The sequence below is a fragment of the Monodon monoceros genome, unplaced genomic scaffold (genome assembly GCF_005190385.1).
Source record: "Monodon monoceros isolate NGI ecotype Baffin Bay Population unplaced genomic scaffold, NGI_Narwhal_1 Super_Scaffold_19, whole genome shotgun sequence".
Taxonomy (NCBI): domain Eukaryota; kingdom Metazoa; phylum Chordata; class Mammalia; order Artiodactyla; family Monodontidae; genus Monodon; species Monodon monoceros.
Genome location: NW_021703775.1, coordinates 63,972,450 through 63,983,662, shown reverse-complemented (window position 1 = coordinate 63,983,662; position 11,213 = coordinate 63,972,450). Strand labels below are relative to the sequence as shown.

At 52.3% G+C, this 11,213-nt stretch overlaps 1 protein-coding gene across 1 annotated transcript in view; it reads right to left on the bottom strand.

The window, feature by feature from the left end:
• Positions 1-7,395: 7,395 nt before the first annotated feature.
• GALNT14 (polypeptide N-acetylgalactosaminyltransferase 14) overlaps positions 7,396-11,213 on the bottom strand; it is a 95,494-nt gene continuing 91,676 nt past the window's right edge. Inside the window, exons 14-15 of the mRNA XM_029231622.1 lie at positions 9,193-9,312; positions 7,396-7,975 (exon numbers count right to left, since the gene is read on the bottom strand). Of these exons, the coding sequence (XP_029087455.1) occupies positions 7,817-7,975; positions 9,193-9,312 (279 nt within the window). The 3' untranslated portion in view covers positions 7,396-7,816. The remainder of the gene's footprint in view (positions 7,976-9,192; positions 9,313-11,213) is intronic.

Here is an 11,213-nt window from a genome sequence, read left to right as displayed (position 1 = left end):
TCAGGTACTCAGTTAAATGTAGGCCCGCGAAGGCACTTGCTCGGCCGGCAGAGCAGAATCCATCTGACGTTAAGGCCCTTATCTTGCTTTGCTTCTTCTCCTCTTCCTCCCCTCCCACGTCCGCCTCCAGGATCTCCCATAACTGGTCTGTTTTCCCCTCTGACTGATGGTGACATAGCGCAGGCCTCACACTACTTCTGGGGTCTCCATCAGGCCCCTCTTCACGGAATCTCACCTCCAAACCACCTTACTCTCTGCTGTCCCATCCGTCTTCCTCCTCTTCCGCCCCGGCCAGTGTTATTCCCTTGCTCCAACACCTTCAGTAGCTCAAAAGTACTTACCCAATTAAGTTCAGCATATTCTGCCTGGCATTCGAGGCCCCCTCTCTTGCCTTACCTGACACCCCCCTGCCCTCCGCTCTCCTCCATGTCTTCTACACCTGCAGCTAGCTGAGCTGCTCCACATTCTCTGAAAAAGGTCCATCCTTTCCTGCTTCTGTGCCTTTGTTCAGGCTGTTCTTATCCCCTAGCATGTGTCTCTGTGTCCACCTTTTTGAAGTCTCAGGTATGTTTCAAGTTCATCTCACATGGGGTCTTTTCTTCCTTTGGACCTCATAGTTCTTTACTGGAATCTCTTTTCTGGTGCAACATTCTGTCTGCACTTCTTTGGGCCCTTAACATCCTATCCGCCTGCTCAGGACCAAGTGTCCTGTAAAGCCGGTTTGGTGAGATAGATCAGACTCTACTCCCGGAGCAGGGGACCCCACCGGAAGGCAGGCGGAAGCCTGGGGCACTGAGCGCCGGCACCCGAGCCGGACACGGTGTCCAACAGCATCTGGGGATAACACCAAAACTGGAAAATCACGCAGGGGCCAGGCTGATGAGGGAACAGAGGCAGAGTTCAGGTGTGAGAGCTGAACTCTTAGGTTAGACTGAAGAGCCAAACAGAGGGTCGGAAGCAGAGCTGGAGACGTCTCCTGGCTGTTGGGGTGTGGTGTGACCACCGTGCGAGTGTGGAGGGGGGTTCTGGGGGTGCGAGGCCGGGCTGAACTTCTCTGCCAGGGCTTACTCGCATGCCTGTCCTCTGTCCTTGTCTATGACACCATTGGCGCTGTGCACGACGTGGCCTCCCACGGGGCTCTGCACGGATCATGGCACACACAGGGCCTAGCACACAGGTTACAGACCCGTCAGTGTGAACCCACGAGCAATGAACACACAGGCTGAGGCAGCACCAGGAAAGGCAAATGGTGAATTGCAGGCAACAAAGGGCCAAGGCCAGCAAGGGGCATTGCCATTCCCTCACTGCCCTCACTGTACCTCTTTTCTTCTTCCCCTCCTGGCCCACCGCCAATTCAGAATCAAAGAGCAGGGCTGCCGGGGGTTCTCCTGGCAACCCCACAGAGTCTCAGGCCCCAGCCTGACCTCTAAGTGACTGCCGAGGATTGGGGATCGAGGCTCAGCCCTCCCCACTCCCGGGTCCTGCCCTCTGCTCTGGAAACTGATGTGTAATTCTCACAATAAACCTATAACAATGACCAACATTTTTAGACATAATACGTGCCTGGCACTGTGCTGAGAACATCACATGAGTCATTTCATTTAATCTCACAATAAACATATGAGACAGGTACAATTATTAGCCCCATTTAGAGAGGAGAAAATTGAGTTCAGAGAAGTTAAGTAATTTGCCCCTAGTCACACAGCTAGGAACTGGAAGAGCCAGGATCTAAGTCCATGGGACCAGCTGCTGTGCTTTAGAGGAGCGTGTTGGCCAAAGAAAAAGGGGAGACCAGGTTCAAGGGAAGGCTTTTTTCTTTATGTCAGGGTAGGAGAAACCAGGACCCTGTTCAGTTAATGGGGAGGGGGTAGCAGAGGGGGACACATCACTGCAGGAGCAAGAAGGGAGGAAGATGAAGGCGCAGGTGAGGGGTCAAGAATGAGGAGGGGGAGGGGAAAGAAGGGGAGGGGAAAGAGGAGGGAGCTCGTTCCTCAAGTCCCCAAACCCCTCCACTAACCGAAGAGAAAGTTACTTTCAGTATGAGGCAAGGCAGGAAGTTGGGCCTGGGTGGAATGGAGTTCAGTCTCCTGGCTGTGGGGAGAGGCCCGGGGCATCGCCTCAAGCTCTGGACAGGTCTGCAGAATGGAATAAAAGGCCCAGCTGAGCTGGCTGCCCCCCCCGATCTTACACCTCAGTGCCATAAATGAGAACAGCTTTGGAAAGAGCTTTGTCTCTCTGTTGACTCCCATTCAGCCCCTGGCTTTCAGCTCATACGGAGGAAGGGACCTATTCTTTCCTCCAACCTGGGGATGAATGAAGGCCCACTGGTGAAGCCACTGTGTCTTCTGGAGGGAAGGGAGGTGCAGTGCACACTAACACCCCAAGACCTTGCCCGGCCATCACCAATGGCAGCCCTTTGCCCCAGCGCTGTGGCCAGCCCAGGGAGGGCTGAGCTCTTGGAAGCTGGAATTTCTCAGAAGGCCATCCAGTGAGCCTTTTGCAGGGGTGCTCAGGGCTCCTTGCTGTGCTGGGCGGTGAGTTATTGCAGCTTGTTAGCTTCAGCAGCAGGTGGAGGCATCCTGGCTGCGCTCCTTCCTGCGAGCGAAGCCAGGTAGTAGCTACTGGCGCCAGTGAGTAAAGTAACCAGCCCTTTCAGGGCACAGAGGATGCATCTCTCACCCAAGGCTTTTTTTTTCCCCTCCTTTCTTTCTTCATTATGTTTGTAATTTTGTTTTATTATTTCCCATTGGAAAGCTGTGAAATGAAAATGATGCAATCTACTGCTGTGAAATAATGTCGTGCTCGAGTCCTTTTCCAATAAGCCCTGAGGTCTGCTCTGTGACGGCTTCATTAAATTAGTCGGCTCGATGGCAAATGGAAAAGTGCTCGGAGCTTTGGATTTTGCTAATCCGAATTGGGCTGCCTGAGACCTTAGACCCCCAGGGAGCTCGAGAGGTTGGCTCTGCATGCTGGGGAGAAGAGGATCCTGCCTACCGTGGGTGATGTGCCAGAGGCCACCGCATGTGCATGGCTGCCAGACCTCTCATGCAACCCTTCGCCGTGCTCCTCTGCATGCCAGATGCTGCCCCAGGTGCTGTCACGTGCCAAGGGACCCGATAGGTCAGGGCACTGTCTCTCCAGGAGCACAGTGTGTGGGGTTGGGGAACGGAGGAGGCGTAACTGCGCTGCAGGTAAAGTATGATGGAGCACAGGTAAAAGGTGAGCCTCTCCTTGAAGGCTGGCCAGGACTCAGATCACCAGATGCCGGTGAATATGCCTGAGATACTTGCAGAGGAGATGTGGGTGCTTCCCACTTACCCTCCCATCTCCATCCCCCGGAGTTTATGAGAACAGACTCTCCCTTGCCAGGCTCTGTTGTAGTATTAAAGATTTCCATTACTGATAGTTCTTTCTAGTTAGTGTTTTCAGTATTAATCTCTGTCATTATGAGATAAAATATGCATGATCCCTAAATCTTTGTGTATTATAACGAGATTTCATTGTTATAAATTCGTCTTCTCGGTCCTCCATTTCTGCCTTTGCTATCTTTTTAAAACTCTAATGTCTGGTAGCTATAGCCAGGAGGTAATTAGGAAGTAGTACGAAAGAATCACGGGCTTATTCTCTCAGTCACTCACAGAAATTTATTGAGGGTCTGCGCTAAGACATGGTCCCAGAGCCAGTGGGAAAGACAGTGGTGACAGCTAATTATAGCACTAAGGAATTTTGGTCTGAGCTGACACAGGAAAGCCCCCTTCCACAAATACCTATAAATATTGGATAAAATTCAATAAAACAATTTGAAATCACAGCTGCATTTGAAAGGAAGGAAAGAGAAATTCCAGATTCCAAAGATGAGTGGGAACTCAAAGCCAGCATGGTGAATGAGAGCTGAAAGGGAGTGGAAGCCAGATATCTGTGCAATCAGGACTGGGGTTTCAACACCCCAGTGGAGGCAGATATGAAGACCACAGCTTCATGAGTGGCTGGGGCCAGACATGGGACCCTACACTACACTTAAGTGGGTGCTCAGAAGGGCTAAACAAACCCCACCTACCAGCTGGCATGGCAGCAGGACAACTATTTGGGTAGAGGAAAGATAATCTGCAAAGGATCAAAATCCAAGAGGGTGCCAGGCACAGATGTGGGGTCCAAATTCACTGAACTTTCACAGTGTGGAAACTACAATTGGAAAAATCAGTGTACATACTGGCTTGAACTCAATGGAACCCAACAGAGGCAAACTTGAACCTTCCCTGAGGCACGTTTCCACAGCCCAGAGGAAATAACTCCTGCTGAAGATGAGCTCATACAGAGAAATTACACAGCACATAAGAAAACAAACTGCCAAGACAGTGAGTCTCAGGTTCAACACGGCACCCGGTGTGGCCACCTATGCTGACTCCAGAACTACTGAAAAACTCCCGTTTCTGCCCATCCACTCAACACCATCATCTCTCCAACTCTAATCCAGGTACTGGAGAGTGCCTGAAGCCCCTGTCTCTCTTCTTTCCAGTTCATAAATGTATACAACGCATGTATAAATTCCCTTTCATTTAATTCACACACCACACTATTTAGATACTTAGGAGCCCATATGGCTCATGTCTGTTCGCGCTAGCCAGAGGCAACCACTGGTGAGGCGTTTCTGCCACACCTGGCCACATTCTCGCCTGGCAGTGTGATGAGACTGCTCCAGAGTGGTGACTCCCCAAGCTGGGTTTGGGGTCTCTATCTTGCTAGCCCATAAGATATGAAGAGAGTCGGTCCTTTTCTGCTTTCATATACTGATGTCATTGACAAACTTTCACTTTCACCCACAATACTGCTGGCCTACACAGTGAGGCGTTCCAGGTTCCTGAAATCTGGCATTCAAACTCAACGATCAGAGTTGACCAAGGACTCTAATTCAGCACCCACTAAAAGACCTTACTGCCCGGCAAAGCTTGGCCACCCTTGCTCTGCGGCATAATTGCAGGACACAGGAATCTCAGACTGGGGCAGGTTGCCGTCCCACCCAGGTATCATCAGCTTTGTCTTGAATCGGTGGAGCTTTGGAACTGCTGCTATTCTTGCTTTTAAATCACAAATTACTCTTGCTTTGGCTCCATCACCATCAACTTACTGAAGAGAGGGTATTTGGATAACCCTACACAGTTATAGGGATCCATATTGGCTTTTTTTTTTTTTTTTCTTTTTTTGCGGTACGCGGGTCTCTCACTGCTGTAGTCTCTCCCATTGTGGAGCACAGGCTCCGGACGCGCAGGCTCAGCGGCCATGGCTCACGGGCCCAGCTGCTCTGCGGCATGTGGGATCTTCCCGGACCGGGGCACGAACCCGCATCCCCTGCATCGGCAGGCGGACTCTCAACCACTGTGCCACCAGGGAAGCCCTGGCATCAGTTTTTAAGTTCTGCTTTCCACTAAGGAGGTCGTAAGATGCATACCCTGCAGCTCAAATGTGAACCTTTGGTGTCTCCATTAGCAAACTACCCCCCACGTCCTTCACAGAGTCTTTGTTACTGTCCCAAGTTCTTTCACTAGTAAGAGGAAGGTCAGTGGGATCCCCGAGCCTTAGCTTTTCTGTCACATCTAAGCAGCTGAGATTAAAAAATAAAATGTTTGTCCCTCTGGGGCAGAGGCCTCCGTTCCTGTTTCCCCCTTTCCATGGGTATTCAACAGAGACCTATGGCCACCTACACTCTGTGACTTTACAGGGCGAGTAAAAGGAGCAATGTCCCTTCCTCTTGGACAAGGAGTCGTGTTTCCAATCACACCTGGAGGAAAATATTCACTGAGAGCTTCATGTGCCTGACTCAGCGCTGGGGCTAAAGTAAGTCACGAGCCAGCTTTCCTGCCACCGGGGAACTCCCAGACAGGCACAGCTACAGAGGGAGACGAGGACACGAATGGGGACAATACCAGCTCCTTTAGTTATTTCAGTGCAGAATCTGTTTCCCCTATTTAGGGGAGAGGGCGCTGGTGAAACTGTCTGTTCTTTCTTCTCTGCAAAACTGGTTTAAACCCGGTGGCCCTGTAGCTTGAGCAGCCAACAGAACATCTTCTTCTATAGGTGTCTTTATCACATGGCCTCCTCGCCTTTCCACAGTGGGGCGTGAGCCAGCCCCACAGAACAGTCAAATCGTAACTAAAGAAGGCAATAGGAGGATTGCATAAACAAATCCAACCACCCGAGGACATGCTGGATCTGCACTCAGCCCTTCACTCTCCATGTCTGCAGTAGTCCACAGTCATGGATTTTTTAATGATGAGCTTGAAGAACGGCCATCACGGAAGGCTTTCTGGATGAAGGGGAGACAGACACCTGTTCGGGGTATAAGATGGGAGATGGATTCCGAAGTGGATCCAAATGGCCCCCACCTCCTGGTACCAGCTCTCCTGTGTAATCCTCTCCCCTTGAGTGTGGCTGGGCCTAGCGGCTCACTTCTCTCAAATAGAATGTGGGAGGTAACTTGTGAGACGAGGTTGGAAAGGACTGTGACTTCCGTCTTGCTGGTACTCTTGCCTTCCTGGCTTGCTTGGCTTGGTGGCTGGGTTAGAGAGGCCGACATGGCAAGGAACTGAGGGCAGCTTCTGGCCAACAGCGAAGAGCCACATCCTACCAACAACCACTGCCACACCTTGATTGCAACCTTTCAAGTCACCCTGAAGCAGGGGACCCAGGGGGGCTATGCCCCATAGAAACTGTGCGATCAGAGATGTGTGTTGCTTTAAGCTGCTAAGTTTTGGGGTCATTTGTTTCTCGGCGATAGATAGCTAAAACCATTACTAATTAGCACGTGGTGAACTTACCTCGGCCGAGAATGTGCAGGCAATTCCAGGAACTTTTAAACGACATGGGTTGGTTCTTTTCTTAAAGCCTAGTTACTAAGAATGCACAACCACCATACCCAATTCCCAGAACACACTGGGGATTTGTTAGAGGAAGAAACTCTCACACCGATGGCCACAGACTATAAAGCCATCAGGGCCCACAGAGACGCCTAGAGCAGTGATTCCAACCAGGGAGGAGCCTGGACCCTGCCCTGGACCTACTGCAGTGGGATCCCCACAGGTAGACCCTAGGGCTGCTGAATTGATGCAGTTTCCCCAGATGAGACAGACTGTGTATCCCTAGGTAGGAAACACTGCTGTCCTTCGCCCCCCCCCCCCCCTTGATGTAACAGGAGATGAAGGGCCAGAGAAGTTACGTGTCTTCTCCAGGTGGCACTGCCTGCCAACGGCAGCTCAGGATCAGAGGGCAGGTTTCCCATCTCTCCGTCCTCTTTTTCCACCCCCAACAAGGCCCCACCACCTGCCCACCCCGACTCAAAGGAGAACTCAGCCTAGCTCTGAGCTAACCTAAGTGGAAACAAAGGAGGAGAGACACAGACAGAACTTCCACGGTTCCTTTATTTGTTTTGAAAAGCACCTCCGCCCTTCGTCTCTCAGTCGAGTCCTGGCCTAGTGACGACGAAGGCTGCTCTCTCTGGCCTCTTTCGTTAAGACAGGGAACCACATCAACACTTCCCATCAGATCTCTTGCCTCCAGGTACCGTGCAGGGGCAGACCCAGCCAGGACTGGAACTTAACAGCCTTGAGAACACGGGGATCTGTCTGTCTCTGAGTTGCTCTTGGCTTGCAATCTCTTCCTGCATCCTCCCTGACAGCCGTTCCTGTCCTGGGGGGGGCTCTGCCTTCGCCTCCCCATTCAGGGCTTCTGCAGTAGTTCGGGGCTGCCTGCAGCCTGGTTTCCAGTCCGATTCTCATCCGGGGAAGCGCCACCCCACGGCCCCCGCCGGTTCCGACACGGATCTTCAAGAGCTCACCAGGTCCCAGTGCTGGCTCATAAGTGAGGACTCACATGGATTGACAACGATCTCCCTGCCGTTCTCAGTGCCATCGCCAAACATGTCCGTGTCTAGGCAGAGGTGGGATGCCACATGCTCGATGCGGGAACCAGTCTTGGTCCATTGCTGGGAAGATGGAGAGGGGAGAGGATGAACCAGAATTCTCCGGCTAAGGTCCTGGGTCCTAGCAACAGTATTGGGAGTTCCAGCGTAATCAGAAATGTTGACACCACATGGCTAGGGTCATCCAGAGACTTGACTTCATGGTCTCATGGAGGAAGAAAACTGCAACTAATTGCCTTGCCAGGTATTGTTGTTGGTTTTCTTTCTTTTTTTTTTTATCGGATTAAAAAAAGTAAAAGCGAAATCAATATGTTTGCTAGGAAGACTCATTAGAAGGCAATAACTTTCCAAGCCATAGGCCAGAAAATGTGAAGCGGGTTAGTCACAGGAGCAGCTAAAGAAATGATCCACGCTCGGTATCTGCACCGTCATGAAGAAGCGGGTGAGAATGAAGAGGGGGGATGGCGAGGCAGCGGGGGGGAGGGGCTCCTGGGCAGCACCTGAAGCCGAACCTCTGCTCCTCCAAAGTGCTTCAGCACACGAGGGGCCCAAGTAGAGAGGGGGTCTCGTGCTGCTGCTTCCCACACTTCACCTCACTGGACAAGGAGGGAGGGGATGGACACGTATTGGGGAGCTACCACTGACCAGGTATCATGGATCATCTCAGTGAATTGCTCTAAACAGCTACCCTGTGCGATGGGCATCATCAACCTCATTTCATAGAGGAGGAAACTGAAGCTCAGAGAGGTCCAGTAACCTGCCAAGGGTCACACAGCCAGTGAGCCATGAAAATGGATATTTGAATCTCGGTCTCTCTAACACCAGGACCCAGTTGGCAGGAAACTGAGTGGAGCCAACACTGTGCCACCAGAGAAACTGGGCACAAGGTGCACCCAGAGCGCTATGAACTTTGCTGGACGTCCTGCCAGAGGCCAAGGCCCCTGAAGGCAGAGGTTCGAGTCCTGTTCATCCTTGTGGCCCTGCAGGCTCCGCCCCAGTATGCTCCTGCTCTGGGATCCTGGGTGGGCGTCGGAGAAAGACAGGGCAGTACAAGATACACATGCAAGCTGAGGTATAGCGCGGTCAATAGGCTTTCACACGGCAGCGGATAGCTGCTGCGGGCACCACGGATGGTATCAGAGGCCCCTCCCTCCCTCTCCTAACCAGAGGACCTCTTCCTTATCAACCCTTCCTCCTCTGAAGCTTCTCTCTTTTCCCGCACACGAGACTTAGACCTACACCGGCGGCCACGTCCCAGGGCAGACGCGCTGAGCACTTACCTGTCTGTCATCTACATTCTTGCAAAGGACAAGAACCACCGGGGCGCCAGGGAACAAGGTGATGACTGACAGGCACAGCTCCTCCTGGAGGATCTGCTGGGTGTATGTGAAGGCCCAGATCTGGAGGGGAAGAGGCCAGAAAGGGTCACCTCAGGATGCTTGGAAGCCACCCCTGTTGGGATAGTACTGTGCCTACGTGTGACAATTAGCACAGCTTGGTACGAAGCACCGGGCGGGGCGGGGGGGGGGGCTCCTAGCGGGAATCGACTGTCAACAGGTCACCTGGGAAAATGCTACTCAAGAGCCAGAGATTCTTGGGTCACACCCTCAGTGAAGTCCCCGCCCCTCTCCCAAGAAGGGGACTGGCCTGGGGCATGCAGGCTGCCTCTGAGAGGCAAGGACCAATTCTGGGCTTTGGGCAGGAGACTGAAGGACACCCCGGCCGAACTGCATGGTCTCCAGTTTCTCCGTTTGGATTGGTGTCTGTTCCCCACACTTGACATTTCACATAGCTACCCGGCAGGTCACACCCCCCCATCCTCCCAGCTGTCTTTAGAAAGTCCCTTCTTTGAAAAGGAGTCCAAATCGGCACCCTGAGAACGTGAGAGTTGTGACAAGAGGCAGATGGAGGGGCAAAGGGAATGAGGAGGAGGTGGGAGAGGAGAAGGAAGGAAAGAAGGAAGTTGTGAGAAATAAAATCATTCCAAGAGGGCACATGCACCCCAGCACTCCAGGAGAACAGAGCACTTGGCCCCGGAGCTCCTGCAGGGGGAGCAGCTAAGGAATCGGATGGACATGCAGAGTTCTGATGGAGGCGAAGGGAATGGGGCATTCGGTGAGGTTCATTACGAGGAAGGAGGAACGTTTCCTTCAAGCGCCAGAGACCAGAGAGCAACCAACTGCTGAAGCAGCCCGGGCCACCGCCCAGCTCTTCGATCAGGGGCAGAAATGCTGGCATAATAGTTGTCAAACGTGAACCTTCAAGAGGTTTTTCCTAGGTTGTAAAACAGGGATAACATCTGTCCTTTGTCTTATCACGGGGCAGAGAAGACTTGTGAATCGGATGCCCCAAGGGAAGCTGCAGAGAGGACCCCTTTAAGGGCTGTACCTCTCCTCCTCCACGACACCCTTACCATCCAGTGGACCTTCTGTCCCTGCACCAGGCCACTTGGTGTCGAGAGACGACCTAAACCAGAAAGTACTCCCTGGGGAGTGGATGGAAATAGAGACGAACAAAGACTGGCTGTGAGTTGAGAATTCCTGAAGCCTGGGGATGGGTACATGGGGGTTCTTCATACTCTTCCACTGAGTTCGATTTCTGTATCTATTCAGTTTTTTTTTTTTTAATAATAAAACGTTAGGAAATGTACTCTTCTGGCCTTGTGAACATCACCATGCTATGCAAACCATTTGCCTTCCTCCAGGGTAAGCTGCAACGGGAAGACGCCTGTATGCATGGAGGTAACGTCGGAACCATGACAAGATGGCTAATAGCGGCTCACATTTCTTGAGCACCTACTATGTGCCAGGCACTGTTCTGGGAGCTTTACACATGTTAACTTAATCACAAGATTAAGTTAGGTAGGTGTTGTCATTATTCCTCTTTTACAGATGAGGAAGGTAAGGCTCAGAGAGGTTATCCTAAGTCAGGTACAGAAAGTGGCCCCTGCACCCACTCTCCCCAACAGCTCTGCTTGAGCTACTGCTGCCGCTGGGGTCATGGCTCGTTCCGGGCCCTTTGATTCAGTTTAATCTCGGAAGACCCCTCCTCCAGGTCATAAATATTAAAACGATAGATCAGCTCCTCCTTGACAGGAGATAGCTGGCAGGAGCTTCCTCCTCTTGGCCGCTTCCCAGTGGCAGCCCCTGTGAGAAGGGAAACCAAGGTCACACCCCATGTCGGGGGCCGGGGAGGGGGCAGACCAGAGAGTAGGCCCCTCCCCTGACACTGATGGGAACCGGGCAAGAATATGAACGGAGGTCCACCCGCCGCGGACGCCACACCAGACCAGGGGACACGC